We start from the raw sequence: 17,365 nt of genomic DNA, 5'->3' as shown, positions 1-17,365 counted from the left end.
TACACATTTTTCCTTATTGCTTACAAAAATCTAACACTTTATACTTTATTTTGCTCAGTTTTTTCCTGTTTATACATAAAAATATTCTTATTTTCTAGCCTTCTGAGGCATCGGAAACGAAGATACAGTTACCAGGAATTGAAGAAGAGGTATGTAGAAAATTAAATGTAACCTAAGGAAATAAGTTTGTTCGGAATTGTCAAATGATTTAGTTAACTGCTGATGAAATATTAGGGCCCATTTATCACTTTTTTCCTAAAATTTGCTGATTATTGAAGTTTTTTAAAGCTGTTTTATGCACTGGAAGTAGTATCAGTTCTTAGAAAGAAGTTTCTTGTGTGTGTAGCAGTACTTCTCAAAAATGTACTTGTATACACTTATGCAGAGACTTCCTGAAAATTATTTTTGTCCAATTTGACATTCAACGACTTCTCATTTGGCGTTTGCACCCACTGAAGAGTAATTTCTCACCACTTGTTATTGTACAGGGTGTCCCAAAAAGAATGACCCAATTTTAACTTGTAATAATATTAAGACAAATGCCACTAGGTAACTAAAGCAGCAGATGTAATCGGCATGCTCTAGAGTTTCAGAAAAAATCCACTAGATGTCACTGTGAGTACTGATCTGGAGCGTGCAGCCAGTCTTGCGCAATATGGCATCTGCGCAAGAGAAGGCATATTGTGTTATTGAATTTAGTCGTACTCCATCAGTGATTGCATTTCAGTGGGTGTTTCATATTTGATTTTGTGCTAAACCACCACCACCAAAGAACATTTGACGGTGGTATAAACAGTATGAAGAAATGCCTCTGTAAAGGCAAAAGTCCTGGCTGGCCATGCATTCCTGAACAAACAGTGGAACAAATCCGACGATCATTTGAGCGGAGCCCCCGCAAGTCTATGTGTTGTGCTAGCCGAGAACTTGTGTTGCCGCACATGACAGTGTGGCATGTTTTATGGCGTCATTTAGCCCTCAAACCATACCGATTACAACTGTACAGGCTCTTCAAGATACTGACAAAGTGGAGTGAGTGGACTTTAGCAATGCTACTCTAGAGGATACAGTTGATATTCAGCAATGAGGCAACTTCCCGTATTAGCGGTAAGGTTCACATTCATAATGTGCGTATATATGGGCTCGAAAATCCTCATGAAACAATTGAACACAAACGTGATTCACCAAAAGTGAATGTTTTTTGTGCTGTTTCACAAAGCAAGGTTTATGGACCCTACTTTTTTGAGGAAGAAAGCGTAACAGGACAATCATATCTTGCAATGCTACGGAACTGGTTATTCCCACAACTTGACTCTGACAATTTCATCTATCAGCAAGGTGGAGCACCACCGCACTGGCACAACAACATGCGCAGTTTCCTTAATGCCAACATGCCTCAATGTTGGATAGGGCGTACAGTACCGTGAGACCAGGCTTTACACTGTTGGCCTCCTAGGTCCCCTTACTTAACACCATGTGATTTCTTCCTGTGGGGATATGTTAAATAATGTGTTTACGTTATTCCCTTACCTCGTGACAATGATTAACTAAAAACTAGAATATCAGCTGCTGTAGCTTCAGTGACAGAAGACACCTTACGCTCAGTTTGGGATGAATTTGGCTATCTGCTAGATGTCGTCCGTGCAGCTAATGAGGAGATATTGAACATTTATGATGAATTTTTATAAACTTCTGTCTTTTCTGAGTAATTTAGTATGCAATTTGTTGGTATTGAGCCCTTCTTCCTAATAAATAATTCTGTTTAAAATCGGGTCATTCTTTTTGGGACACCCTGTATATTCCTTATGTATAGAACAGCTACTGTTATTATGTTGTATTTTTTGTATTTACTGGATCATGTTATTAGGATCATTTATGAGTTTACAGACACATTTGGTGCTTGAGGGGAGACAAGCTGTAAATTAACAAATTTTGTTCTCTTTGGTCACCATGCTTTAATGTTTTGTATTCACTTTCATGTTTTGTATTCATTTATCAAGTTCTGTGTCATTCTTATATATGCTTTAACTTCCACAAATTAATTGAATGTAATTCTTTAGCTTCATTTGTTTGGATTGTCACTGAAGTCTGATAATGAAACTGCTTCCTTCCATGTGCCGCAGACTGTCATCTTTAGAATTTTGATCTCTGAGCTGTACCCTGAAATGATAAATATGTCAGATATTGCGTAAATCCATTCCACAGTGATATTTGCAGGATGATTGTAATTAAAGTGCAGATACTCACAGAGTTCCAGTGTGGACTGTATTATCGTATGTCAGCAAAACTGGGTAGATATTCTAATGTGTCAAAGTGGAACCAATTAATGCTGGAAAAAACAATAGTTCCAGTGTGGTCACCGGGTGCAAACCTGGCGATGTGAATGCAAAAATTATGTTTAAATATGTTGCCATATGTAATGGACAAGGAACGGTAGGTTGTCATGAAAGGTCAAACATGTGAGAAAAGCATAATGTTGATTTTTATCATTAATTGTAGTTAACAAAATTTGTTTAATATGAGCATCAGGGACATTGATGAGATGCCATGCAGTGTCGGGTTTGCACCTGGTGCCCTAAACTGGAACTAATATTTTTCCAGCATAAATTGGTTCCACATTAACATATTTACCACGTTTTGCTGCCAGATATGATAATTACACCCCACAGTAGACCTCTGCAAGTTGCTGCACTTTAATTATAACCGCCCAGTATATAAGTCACCATCACATTCTTAACATTATATTACATTTATCTTAGCATGATTCTTCTAAGCTCTTATACAATGTTCTTTGAATACGTACATGGAGTACATGTAAGATGTTACCTCCAATCCTCATCTGTCCCTGGTAAGCTATGTTACAACACAATTTCTGATTGTTTTTCAGTCTGAAGGTGAATGTGGTGAACCACCAGCCAAGAGGACAATGCTTGACCTAACACCTAAAGTGGAACAGCCAGTGTGAAACTACTTCAGCATTTATTATTGTGTGAATTCGTATGCATCACTGCTTCCACCATGTTTATGGATATTGTACTGTGATGGAAGTGGTGTCACTGCCAGAGGTGTTGAAGTTAATAGAAATTGTGTGTTTTTATGAAGAGTGCAAGTGAAACTGTGAACCTTAGTGAGGACATTCACTAACAAAGTTGACACTGTCATTCAGTGAAGGTGCAACTTGCAATGCAATTGCATTCTGTGTGTTCATATATTCCGAGACTTGGCATGTGTGCTTAACACGTATGTCATCTGGCAAATATTTTCCGCAGTATTCATTACAGTGTTGTTTCTTTTTTGTATGGAAACTGTGTTTGACTTTAAAGAATGCATGGCACATGAATTATTTTGAATGTAGGTGGTTGTGCTGCGGAAGCATTGTACAGGACAGTTTGAATGGGTAAGCCCTACATTTCGTGATAGTGCATAGTTTTCATGCACTCCTTGATATTTTTCCACTTAATAAATAGTCTGAAAATGTGAACACTTCCTGGGAAATACAAGGGACATCTGGTGAAATTCATAACACTGAGTCAGATATTTTCTAGCACATAAGAACATTTCTCATTTTTCTTAGTTTCATTTTTGATAACTTACTGAAAGTAAGTGGTGTCAAAAGAACTATTTATTTACCTATTTTTTTATCTAATTGTTAGAAATGTAAGACCTTACTTTTAAGGTGCATTGCAGTTAGTGTTGAGATTAGATTTGTTGAGTTACTTGTTTTAAAATATGCTGAACCAAAGATAGTGATGAGTGGAAGAACACAATTGCAGTATAAAAACAATGTAATAATTTTGGCAGAAATAATTTTAATGTTAAATGAGTAAGTCCAGTTCCTGGCAGTCTGTAGGGTGATGGGGGTGTGTTACACATGGTTTCTTCCTATGTTGTAATGTATGAAAACTTTCAGTGACCTGTAAAACAGTGTCAGGATATTATGTTCCAATTTTCCCTTTATTCAGTTTTTGGAATAATTATTTTTCATTAAATTCATTATTTTCATGGGTATATAAACGTGGAATATGAAAGGATGTATATATCGTGCCTGCCTAGTGTTTCTGAAGTGCTCATCATACGTGATTGTTTTGCTTAATCTATATTTACGACAAAACATTGGATTCCACTAATGAGAGAAGACTTCCAGTGTTATAAATTTTTATAATTTTTTGCACTCTCAACCATAAATTTCGTAAAATTTTGTTAACTGTGCTTGTTTGTTATGTTGCTCATTCAACATCACTAAGTGAAAAAAAAAAAATCAATTGGGCTGGGGAGACAGAAACGTGCTTCGTGATGGTTGGCATTAAAAAATGCATATTAATTGTAAAGTTTCAAATTCAGTGATGTAAAGATGTATAGGGGATTTAAACTTTTTGATTTCTGTCTATATTTTTGTACATTTTACTGCTGTAATTTTCATTATTGTTTGTATTGATATTTTATTTCATTCATCCCATTTTATGAAGTGTTTAAATACAATGTGTCACAGGTAGAGACAAGTGCATGTGTAGAAGGCATTAAGAGATGTGCCACCTAATTACAGGTACCATGGACAGATATGGTTGGTCTGTATGGTAAATTTTCAGCTTTGTTTCATAAAGGAAACAAGTTGGCTTGTCACTGTCTTTGCAGAAAAAAAGGAAAAAACTGGTTAATATGTTAAATGTTAAACTTAAGTTTAACAGATTATTGAAAATCCACTGATTTAAGTCTATAGAAAGTTTATTTTAAAGTTATTATTTTACAGTGGTAGAATAACATTAAAATCAACATTATTTACATCATGGTTTAGATGTAGGGATTTTCATTTCTTTTCATTACAATGAACACCAATAAACATTACATGAGTCAATGACTGGATGAAGTAATTTTCCTTTCTTTTACTAACTTACTTTCCTGGTAATGAAGGCGTCTATAGAATGATATCTACATGACAAATAGTTATTATTAGATTAGACATATATTTTGTTCCATAGATCCATTGTGAGGAGACCTTCAAGGATGTAGAAGATTGCACGAAACAAGAATACACAAAGTATATTAACACAGAAAAGGAGATATTCTGACGTACCTTCTAGGGATCCAAGTGAAATGGTCCTCACAGATCTGGAAAAGTAAAATATCTTAAAGGTGCGTTCATTTAAAAGGTAATAACAGACTTTCACAAAACGTGTAAATTTACAATACACCAAGGTGCATACTATAATTCTTAGGCTATTGTAGCCACACATCATCAAAGAGAAATGCAGCTTACAACACCTATACATTGTTATATCACTGCACCAAAATTGTGCAGAAGCCAGATTTTACATAATACTATATTCACATTACTTGATATTAATATACACTACTGGCCATTAAAATTGCTACACCAAGAAGAAATGCAGATGACAAACGGTTATTCATTGGATGAATATATTATACTAGAACTGACACGTGATTACATTTTCACGCACTTTGGTTGCATAGATCCCGAGAAATCAGTACCCAGAACAACCACCTCTGGCCGTAATAACAGCCTTGATATGCCTGGGCATTGGGTCAAACAGAGTTTGGATGGCGTGTACAGGTACAAGGGTAACCGCAGCCAAGGTTTCTGAGCTGATAGCCCATGCTGCTGCAAACGTCGTCGAACTGCTCGTGCAGATGATTGTCGTCTTGCTAACGTCCCCATCTGTTGACTCAGGGATCGAGACGTGGCTGCACCATCCGTTACAGCCATGCGCATAAGATGCCTGTCATTTCGACTGCTAGTGATACGAGGCCGTTGGGATCCAGCACAGCATTCTGTATTACCCTCCTGAACCCTCCGATTTCATATTCTGCTAACAGTCATTGGATCTCGACCAATGCGAGCAGCAATGTCGCGATATGATAAACTGCAATCGTGATAGGCTACAATCCGACCTTAATCAAAGTCAGAAACATCATGGTACCTATTCCTCCTCCTTACATGAGGCATCAACAACGTTTCACCAGGCTACGCTGGTCAACTGCTGTTTGTGTATGGGAAATTGGTTGGAAACTTCCCTCATCTCAGCACGTTGTAGGTGTCGCCACTGGCGCCAACCTTGTGTAAATGCTCTGAAAAGCTAATCATTTGCATATCACAGCATCTTCTTCCTGTCAGTTAAATTTCACATCTGTAGCACGTCATCTTCGTGGTGTAGCGATTTTAATGGCCAATAGTGTATATTCCTCAGTTGGTAGTACTTAGGAAGAGGAGTTGGCCACCCATAAGTCCTTTAGTATCCTCTTAAAGTGAACTTTATTGATAGCTAAGCTTTTTTTAGCTGATTACAAGTTATTGAAAATGTATGTTGTTGAATAATGAACACCTTTCTTGACAAAATAAATTACCTTAAATTTTTGTAACAGAGTCCTTGAAGGTTTATAGAATGATTTATCGTGATTCGTTGTTGCTGTTCCAAGAAAGACTTGTTAATAAATTCTATTTTGTTGTTGTAAGTTTCAAGAATTCGAAAGTATTAGAAGCAGTAGAACTGCCCACTCTTGGGTTCCACACAGTATTCAGTTATTATCAATAGAATTGGAACAGTTCATTCCACGGTGTAGTGTTTTACAGTTCCCAAATGGGATTGGTGTCTTGAATGACAAAATTTAGTACTCTAGGATTCTACTCTGCCATAGCCTGTGGTTCAGTGATGTCAGACATGGACACTCTTGAAGATGTATGTTATAGAATTCTCCTTAATAGGTCAGGCACGCACTACACACAGGAAGCGGCTACTAGGGTAGCAGAGTACATGTGGTGTACACAAGGGGCTTTTTAGGTTAGAGAAACCCTCTCTTGGGGCCACAGAAAATGTGCCTGGTACACTAGCCACAGTGTCCTCACAGAACATTCATTGTCGCAGATGAGAGATGGAAAAGGTTAATATGATTGTAATAAACTGCAGGAGCATCCAAGGGAAGGTCACAGAATTAGTTTCACTCTCTGAAGATTATAAAAGCACAAATAGTATTAGGAACAGAAAGTTGGTTGAAACCAAACGTTACTGACAACGAAGTCCTAAGTTCAGATTGGAATATTTATTGTAGGGCTAGGATAGTCATCAGTGGTGATGGCCTGTGCATTGAAGTAAAAAATTTGATAAAATCTAGTGAGGTTATCAATGATTTTGATTTCGAATTAATCTGGATGAAGTTAAGTATCAAAGATCAGTCAAAAATGGTAATTGGATGCTTTTGTAGGCTGCCTGGGTCAGGAGCTCTACTGGTAGAGCACTTCAGACAGAACTTGCAGAATTTCATTAATAATTTTGCTGACCATGCCGTTGTAATAGAGGATGACTTCAACTTGCCAGGTATTGATTGGGAATACTATGCTATCAAAACTGGTCCCAGAGACAGGGATTTGTGTGACATTGTTCTGGATGTCTTGTTCAAAAATTACTTTGAGCAGATAGAGAACCAAGTTGTGAGGGTAATATCTTGGGCTTATCAAATCACTTAATGTAGAGAAAAGTATCAGTGATCGTAAGGCTGCGATAGAATCTATGACAACGGGTCTGGCAAAGAATGTTAAGAAAGGTAGGAAGATAGTTTTGCTTAGGAAGAGCGACAAGGTACAAATTTCAGAGTATCTGAGCAGTCGGCATAAAATTTTTGGTGATGAGGACGAAGTTGTGGAAAACAAATGAAATAATTCATAGGAATCATGCAATACGCCCTAGAAATATATTTTCTAAGGTCGTAAGGAATGAGAAAGACCCATCACTGTTTAATAGCTGTGTTAGAAAACTGCTACATAAACAAAGAGAACTTCATCTCAGATTCAGGAGAAGCAAAGTCCTAGCTGACAAACAAAAGCTGAACAAATGAGCATAAGAAGAGCAGCGAGAGAAATGTTCAATGACTTTGGAAGTAAAACTTGGTCAACCAATCTGAGTAAAAACCGTTAGAGGTTTTGGTCATATTTAAAATCAATAAATGAGTCAAAATCATTGATTCTTTCACTCAGTGGCCATACTGGCATTGAAACAGAAGATAACGGAGAGAAGGCCGAAATACTGAAATCGGTCTTCCAAAATTGTTTCACTGGGGAAAATGTAACATGGTCCCTCCTTTCAATCATCATACGAACTACGAATAGCAGGTATTGAGATAACTGATCGTGGAATAGCAAAACACCTACCAGGACCAGATGAGGTACCTAAAGATTCTACAAGATTATGCGAAAGAACTTCCTCTGCTTCTAGCAGTAATTTATCATAGATCGCTTGAGCAATGAAGGGTACCTAGCAACTGGAAGTAAGCGGAGATCATTTCTGTTTTTAAGAAAGGCCGTAGGACAGATATACACAGTTATAGACATATATTGTCAATGTGTTGTAGAATTATGGAACATGTTTTATGCTCAAGAATTGTGACCACCTTGGAGAAGGAAAATCTTCCCTATAAAAATCAACATGGATTCTCCAAACAGAGACCCTGCGAAACTTGCCTCACTCTGTTTCTCCGCCGGCCGCGGTGGTCTAGCGGTTCTAGGCGCTCAGTCCGGAACCGCGGGACTGCTACGGTCGCAGGTTCGAATCCTGCCTCGGGCATGGGTGTGTGTGATGTCCTTAGGTTAGTTAGGTTTAATTGGTTCTAAGTTCTAGGGGACTGATGACCACAGATGTTAAGTCCCATAGTACTCGGAGCCATTTTTTTTCTGTTTCTCCATGACATCCATAGTGCTGTAGACAATGCATTTTACACCACCCCGCACTGCCGTTTAGTGAAAAAAATAGGTGGTTAGTGAGCATCGGAGCAGATTTGTGACTGGATTCAAGACTTCCTTGCAGACAGAATTGAACATATCACTCTTAACGGAACAAAATCGACAGATGTAAAGATAATTTCTGGTGTATCCCAAGGAAGTGTAAACGATATAGTAGAAAGTTTGCAGATGATGCAGTTGGCTATAACAAAGCAGCAATGCCATAAGGTAGTAACGATTTGCAGAATGACCTCCAGAGAACTGATGAATGGTGCAGGCTGTGGCAGTTGACCTTGAACATAAACAAATGTAACATATTACGCATACATAGGAAAAGAAATCCACATCTGTTTAGCTACACTATTGATGACAAATCGCTGGAAACAGTATATGCTGTGAAATATCTAGGAGTAACTATCCAATTGACATTGAGTGGAATACTGCATAAAATGGATAGTGGGAAAAGCATGGCAGAGACAAGATTCGTAGGAAGAATCTTGAGGATAAAGGAAGTGGCTTATAAGGCTCTTGTTTGACCGAGTCTTTAGTATTGTTCATATATCTGGGATCTCTACCATATAGGACTGTAGAACAGAGAGAAGATCCAACGAAGAGCAGCACATTTCGTCACGGGATTGTTTAGTCGGCATGAGAGCATTACGGAGATGCTCGATAAACATTACAAGAGAGGCATTGTGCATCACGGAGAAATTTACTATTGAAATTTCAAGAGAGCACTTTCCACCCACATACATCTCACATAATGACCACGAGGAGAAAATTAGAGCCAATGCAGAGGCTTACCGACAGTCATTCTTTTGACACTATTCGCGAGTGTAACAGGGTTGGAGGGCTCAGTTAGTGTTACAAAAAGTAGCCTCCACCATGCACAATTAGGTGGCTTGCAGAGTATTACATACAAGTTGATGTGTATTGTAGAGCATGCAGGAAAAGGTGCTAGTACAGAAATTGCTTGTTCTCAAAGAATGATTAGAAAGGATATCTGTAGTATATGTTGGTTTTGTTCAGAGTACTTATGGAATCGTATCATTGGTCATCTCTTAAGATATTACAGCAGAATTCACTGTCATTAATACCATATGTTAACAGTTTCAAAGGTCTTGATTCACTATTGATTACGTAAAACAAGTTATTCTTCGTTGGTTCGTCTATCTTTCAGGAAGTATCAATTGGATGTTCTCCAATTTTGTCTGTCCTGTACAACTCCTGTAATATGCTGCTGACTTTGTCATTGGATTCCAAGACATGTTCTTCCTGTCCCCCTCCTCCCTGCAGTCTTTCATTTCATGATACTTTGTTGCAGGCGATTTCTTTGTGATGTGTGTCCCAACCAAAATGCTTTCTTTCTCTACTGTTCTTAAAAGGAGTTCTTCATTCATCATTCTTTCTGTCCATTTCACTTTAAGCTCTTTTATTCAAAATTATATTTCAAAACTATCCGAAATATTTTTCCTCTTTCTTTTTTGATTGCCTCTGATTAGCTGCCATATAATAATATATTGTAGACAAAGCACATTGTGAATTTCTTTCTCAGTTGTATCAGAATTCATTTTGCTCAGTTTGAAATATAAATTATTTGAACCAGTCGCATTTATTGTTCTTCACCCTATGCATAGCTGAGGATTATACTACCATCAACTTGTGGATTTATTACAATTAAAAAGGCGTGGATGCTTTACATTTATGACTTCAGTGAGCAGCCTCTATCACAGCCAAACAGGAACTCCTTGTTCGTCACTTTGTGGAGCCAGATTAAGCAGTCTGTTCCTGTGAACAATAATTTATCTATCTATCAGTGGCCACAGACTCCCTTTCCAGTCACATTTACATCATATACACTGTCTATAACCTAAACTAAGCAAAGATGTCTTATTAGGAGCCAAAAACCTATTAATGCCATTGGTGGATGTGCGCGCACACGTTTGTGCCTGGAAACAGAGAATTTTATGAGCTATATGTTTGAATCGCCTTTTTAAACATTCTCTCTCTCTACACACACGCGCCCCCCCCCCCCCCCCACACACACACACACACACCTGCGTGTGCAAATGCAAGTCCCACACAGTTGGCCACAGTTTCTGGCTGCTGAGGCCAGACTGTGAGCAGCAGCACACGATGGGAGAGGCAGCCAGGTGGTGGGGGTAAGCAGGAGGGAAGGGGTGGGGGGACAGTAAAGCTCTGCTTGTGGGAGTGTATAGGGATGAGGTGGAGAGAGGGTAGGCCAGCTACATGCAGTCGGGATGTTAGACAGAGCGCAAGGGGGGGGGGGGGGGGGAGAGAGTAGTGTAAAAGGAGAGAAGTATTAATACTGATGGTACGTTGGTGGAATAGAGAGCTGTGTAGTGCTGGAATGGGAACATTACTAACGAATGTTGAGACCAGGATGATTTCAGGAATGTAGGAGTGTTCCCAACTGTGCATTTCAGAAAAGCTGGTGCTGTTGGGAAAAACCCAGATGGCACAGTCTGTGAAGCAGTCATTTAGATGAAGAACGTTGTGTTGGGTGGCGTGCTCAGCCATGGGGTTGTTTAACTGTTTATTGGCCACAGTTTATCAGTGGCAATTCACGTGGACAAACAGCGTGTTTGTTGTCATGCCCACCAGTTCCTGTTACTTTACCACATGGTGCCCCCCTCATCTCTATTGATGCCACCTCCCTTTACACTAACATCCCTAATGCCTATGGCCTTATTGCTGTTGAACACTACCTTTTCCAATGCCAAACGGATTCCAAGCCAACAACCTCCTTAGTCGCCATGCCTAACTATATCCTCACCCACAGTTACTTATCCTCTGAAGGCATGACCTACAAATAGGGTTGGCTATGGGCACCCACATGACACCATCCTATACAAACCTATTCATGGGCCATCTAGAGGAATCCTTCCTAAACATCCAGAATCCCAAACTCCTCACCTGGTTCAGACTCATTGATGACATCTTCATGATATGAATCAGTGCTTAGGACACCCTATGCACATTGCTCCAGAACCTCAACACCTTCTCTCCCATTTGCTGTACCTGGTCCTATTCCACCCAACAAGCCAACTTCCTCAATGTTGGCCTCCCTCTCAAAGATGGCTACCTCTGTGCATATCAAACCTACCAACCACCAGCAATACATCCACTTCGACAGCTGCCACCCATTCCATACCAAGAAGTCCCTTCCCTGCACCTAGCCACCCATGGCTGTCACCATGTGTAGGGATGAACAGTCCCTCTTGAATATACCTAGGGTCTCGGTGAGGCCTTCACAGATCATAATTTCCCTCCCAATCTTATACAAAAACAGTTCTCCCATGCCTTATCTCTTGAATTACTCACCACCTTCCAAAGCCAGAGAGGAGAATTCCCCTTCGTGATTCAGTACCATCCAGGACTAGAGCAACTGAATCACATTCTCCACCAAGGTTTCGACTACCTCTCACCGTACCCTCCAATGATGAATGTCCTATCCACTATTCTTCCCACCCCTCCCATAGTGGTATTCTGCTGCCCACCAAACCTGCATTACATCCTTGTCCGTCCCTACACTACCCTGCTCCCAACCCCTGTAATAGACCTAAATGCAAGAGCTGTTCTGTACATCCTCCCACCACTCCTCTCTGGTCGTAAGCTTCACTTATCCCACCAATGGCAGGGCTACCTGTGAAACCAGTCGTGTAATCTACAAGCTAAGCTGCAACTGCTGCTGTGCTGCATTCTACATGGGCTTGACAATGGCTACCAACAAACTGTGGCCAAGAAACAGCTGGACCACCCCTTTGCAGGCACACCAACCAGCACAACTTTCTTCATTTCAGTGACTGCTTCACAGCGTTTGCCATCTGGATCCTTCCAACCAACACCAGATTTTGTGAGTGGCCTCGACCTTCGTTAGCCATTGTCCTTACCCATCTAGCTCCTTCCTTGTTCCCATTCCAGCACTACACAGCCCTCTATTACAGCAACACACTCTCAGTCTTTTTACTTCTCTCCTTTTCTGCTCCCCCCCCCCCCCCCCCTGTCCTCCATTTAACCTCCCGACTGCACATAGCTGCCCTACCCTCTCTTCACCTTGTCCCTGTATGCTCCCACAAGCAGCACTTTACAGTCCCTCACCCCTTTCCTGCTATCCCGCCCCCTCACTGCCCAGCCTCCTCCTTAACACCCAACATCCAGTTGCCTCTCCCATTATGCACTGCTGCTCATAGCCTGGCTTCAGTAGCCAGACTCCGTGGTTGTGTGTGTGCATTTTGTATATTTTTGATGGAGGCCTTGATGGCCGAAAGCTCACTTTCTGACACACTTCCACTGTGTGTGTGTTTTTTTTTTTTTTTTTTTTTTCTCAATGAAGTCCTTGTTGGCCAAAAAACTCACTTTCTGACAGTCTTTTTGTCGTGCCTATCTACAACACAGCATCTCCACTATATGGTGAGAAGCAACTATACTTTTCATAAGCATCAATATTCTACATATCCTAAAAAATTAGGCATTCGTGAGGCATTTGAAATATTTAAGTACCAAGGAAAACAATTTGAGTCCATACTAAAAATGAAACATTTACTTCAGTATCATCCCAGTTTGTAACAGCAACCTAAACTATTGAAAACACAAACACATAGTTTGCTTGATTGTTTCTCTAAGCAAGTTTGGTCTAACTCGTGAAACCCAACAGAACTATATACCAGCATTGTGCACATCTGTCACCATAAATGTGTATCTGTCTGCTTGTACTATTTATGGATGTAATTAATGTGTTACTTCATCTATTTCTTAGTTATATCATGTAATATACAAACATTTTAATACAACCACTAACTAACCCTCTAACTTTAGCAACACCAATAAATACTTCCCCTACATCAGAACACTCAAAACCAGAATCCACTCAGGCTAGGAACCCAAGAGCACTCACTGGCTTGAGCAAGAGTGATTGTAGTACCCTAACCATTAGTTGCAGAATCAAAGAGAGAACTAGATTGTTCTGCCACACTGTGAAGATCTTTATTGGGAAGTGAGTGAGTAAAAAATAAAAATAAATCAGGATCTATGAACCGCCCATGACAAGGGAACACACAGACACGATACATTCTCCTAATATTTCCTACACCTCTCTTGGACAGTACTGTTCTTATACAGTGAACATTGTCTATTCTGTGGTAGATTATTAACACAGTAGCTCTCTCTATAATACAGAAATGTGGAAAGCTTTTGTAGAATGTAAATATATTAGCATTTATTTGCTTACCGTATGATTAGCATCTTATGATGCAGGGAAACATCATTTTCTTAACAATACATATACAGATATTTAACACACAGAAAAGAAAGTCATGATTATAAATTTATTAAATTTAAAAAGCACAGAAAGTCACAGGCTTATGTCCAATTGCTGAACATACACAACTGATGCCTTGGATACTACCAGGAACTCCTTCAGATTGCCAGGAAAGGATAGATTTGGGCACGTACATATGATGTGCTGAACAGTTCGTCGTTCTGCATCACTGTCACAGCTGGTTGATTACACACTGAGTCAACACATCTTCCACTACTTGTCATTATTCTACTTCGTACAAACCAGACCTTGTGATGCTCTTCAAACCCTGGAGGTGTGATCGAGATGCAGGGCATCTTCAGCTGTTCTGGGTAGTAGTGTTCTGCTCCATTTCTGTCCATCACTCTATCATCTATCAGAGATTTTGCACTTTTTAGAGGTGTGTGATGGGAGCAAAGTCTATTTTTACTGAGTACGGAATGTCCTCACGAATAGGAGGTAAGGATCACCAGATATTTTTGTTAACTCCCAATGAGAGCAGCTTCAAGGTGCAAAAACGGGGGAGCAATATGGCTGGGAATAGGCAGCCAGAAAGTTGGGGTATTTCTGATTGTTCCTGTGGTGTTGACCCAGACTGCAGTGTAATATTCTGCCACAGGGTACACCAGTCCAAGTGCAGACCTTAGTGTTGGATCTGAGGATCCTGTGTCGTGCCACAGAGTTTCCGTAAGATGATGTTTCTTGACTTTATCTTGGGAGCAGTTTTCAGCAAGTGGTCTTTGAAACTGAGTGTCCTGTCAAGAGTGACTACCTCAGGGAAGCGTGGAGTTGTTGATAGGCACACACAAAAGGAAGAAACATTTTGGTTTTGTCATTTGAGGAACTGTACAGGTGTAGGTAGGTTTGTGTGTGTGTGTGTGTGTGTGTGTGTGTGTGTGTTTTGTTCTCAGATGTACAGTATGTGACAGTGTATATATTTTTACTTCGCCCAAGATGTTTTAATTGGATTTTATAAATTGGGAAACTTCTTTTTGTATTGTTCTTCATTCACTGCACACACTTGGTGAAACAATTATTTGGATTTCTTCTGGTACTCAAACAAAAATTATAGATTTAATACATTATTTGTCAGTCTATCACTTCTCAAGATCTCCAGACATGTCATCAACATGTCTACTGTAAATCCTTCACAGATTATGAAATTAAATGCATTATTAGAAACACAAACAAAGGTGTCTCTGAAATTTCTTGGCATATTAAACTGTGTGTCAGACTGGGACCTGAACAGACCCGGCCTTTTTCACAGATAACGCTCTTACTGGCTGAACAAGTCAACCATGATATGGAAACTGCCGATTTAATTCAATACTTATTGTTCAACACAATGGAAAATCTACAACTGGATACGTGTGATGTTTGGAAAAATCTCCTCTTACACAATAGCCACAACAATGAATAGAGAACACTGACCAGAGATGGAGATTACATTAGTTTTCAGATAAGTGAATTCACTGTCAGAAGTTGAGTGAGGGCTAAAGAATGTTTGAGGTAGGAGGCAGCAGTTAGAAGAACAAAATTCTAGTACTGTAACAACCTCCGAGTTGCATTATTCACTATATACACCACCACATGATGCTCATGGCAGCACAAATTGCTGAACAAGAAGCATTTATTGTTTTTTATTCAGTCTGCTGGTTTAGTTGAATGGTTAGACTATGGGAAAAGTGGTATAGCCCTCTGCTTTCCATAACTCAAGGAAAACTGATAGCTGTAAGTTATTTATCTCAATTTGCTCATTTTAGTTTTTGGGCACCTTATATTAGGAAATACCGGGTGATCAAAAAGTCGGTATAAATTTGAAAACTTAATAATGTAGATAGAGAGGTAAAAATTGACACACATGCTTGAAATGACATGAGGTTTTATTAGGACAAAAAAAAAAAAAAAAAAACAAAAAAAAAACGAAGTTCACAAAATGTCCGACAGATGGCGTCGTTTGGTGATGATCGTGTGCTCAGCCGCCACTTTCGTCATGCTTGGCCTCCCAGGTCCCCAGACTTCAGTCTGTGCGATTATTGGCTTTGGGGTTACCTGCAGTCGCAAGTGTATCGTGATCGACCGACATCTCTAGGGATGCTGAAAGACAACATCCGACGCCAATGCCTCACCATAACTCCGGACATACTTTACAGTGCTGTTCACAACATTATTCCTTGACTACAGCTATTGTTGAGGAACGATGGTGGACATATTGAGCATTTCCTGTAAAGAACATCATCTTTGCTTTGTCTTACTTTTTTATGCTAATTATTGCTATTCTGATCAGATGAAGCGCCATCTGTCGGACATTTTTTATAAAACCCCATGTCATTCCAAGCGTGTGTGTCAATTTGTCCCTCTCTATCTACATTATTCCGTGATTTATTAAGTTTTCAAATTTATACTGACTTTTTGATCACCCGGTATATTCTTGCTACGAGTACATTATAAAAATTCACACCTTTTGTTTCCTGACAGATGGTCACAATCAGAAGAGTAGCTTCAGATAACCCAATATTTTTATCATAGGTGAAATAAGGAACAGACAAAATAGATACATAGTGAATTTTTCGAGTGGTACTCTAGAACTGAAAAATAGTAAAATACATCCTAATGTGCATGGGAAAAAATGTGATAACAGCACGATACAAGTTTCAATACTGCATATACTGTGTTATGGCCTGATGGAGTAAAGTATTATCAACCAAGCTTTATGCACATTCCTCACCTTTTCCATTCTGATGTTTACATTCTCTAATTTAAAATATGTCACCACAAAACATGAGCACACATATTTTGACAAATTTATATCTTGTATCAAGAACATTTTGTAAAAATCATCAGATTGAATACAAAAGTTTGAAGAAATTCCATGTGTTCCTTTAACTACCTTCCTCCGTCATCCTTTTAGGTTAGTTTGAAGAAGTTCCATGTGTTCCTTTAACCACCTTCCTCCTTCATTCTTTTACGTGTTATGTTAGCATTGGTTATCAGAATTAGTTTCAGCACATACTGACATAAAACAGAAAACACAGGTAGGAATGATAAATAAAGCAAGGTCTCTTCTCTCAGCTCCTTTGCCAGGTATTCATAGTGTGGGGTGATTTCATTCTTCCTTTCTGGAAATGGTAACGAAAATGTAAGCAGATGGTGCTAACAATGTCACACTGCTTTTTTTCAAATACTGGTCATGTGACAATTTCCCCCAAATAGGCTGTGCACATTCTCATTTTCCTTCTAAAGATATACAAATGAAACAAAGTGTGACTAATACTTAAGATTCAGAATGAATTTTCACTCTGCAGCAGAGCATGCACCGATAT

General features: G+C 39.3%; 1 protein-coding gene and 1 long non-coding RNA gene across 3 annotated transcripts in view; one reads left to right on the top strand and one right to left on the bottom strand.

Annotated features, from left to right (window-relative positions):
• The window catches only part of LOC124619907 (sister chromatid cohesion protein PDS5 homolog B-B), a 188,039-nt gene extending 183,607 nt beyond the window's left edge, over positions 1-4,432 (top strand). For both annotated transcript variants that reach the window (XM_047146541.1, XM_047146540.1), the window contains 2 exons: positions 99-149; positions 2,885-4,432. In XM_047146541.1, the coding sequence (XP_047002497.1) occupies positions 99-149; positions 2,885-2,962 (129 nt within the window). In that variant the 3' untranslated portion in view covers positions 2,963-4,432. The remainder of the gene's footprint in view (positions 1-98; positions 150-2,884) is intronic.
• Positions 2,054-10,501, bottom strand: LOC124619909. Its single transcript, XR_006980162.1, has 3 exons — positions 10,423-10,501; positions 5,069-5,103; positions 2,054-2,157 (listed from the first exon to the last, which is right to left on the bottom strand). It is a non-coding gene; the product is annotated as an uncharacterized LOC124619909 (long non-coding RNA).
• Between the last annotated feature and the right edge of the window lie 6,864 nt (positions 10,502-17,365).

This window comes from Schistocerca americana, chromosome 6, assembly GCF_021461395.2.
Source record: "Schistocerca americana isolate TAMUIC-IGC-003095 chromosome 6, iqSchAmer2.1, whole genome shotgun sequence".
Taxonomy (NCBI): Eukaryota; Metazoa; Arthropoda; class Insecta; order Orthoptera; family Acrididae; genus Schistocerca; species Schistocerca americana.
Note: the sequence above shows the minus strand (reverse complement) of the source record. Positions and strands in the feature narration are given on the sequence as shown.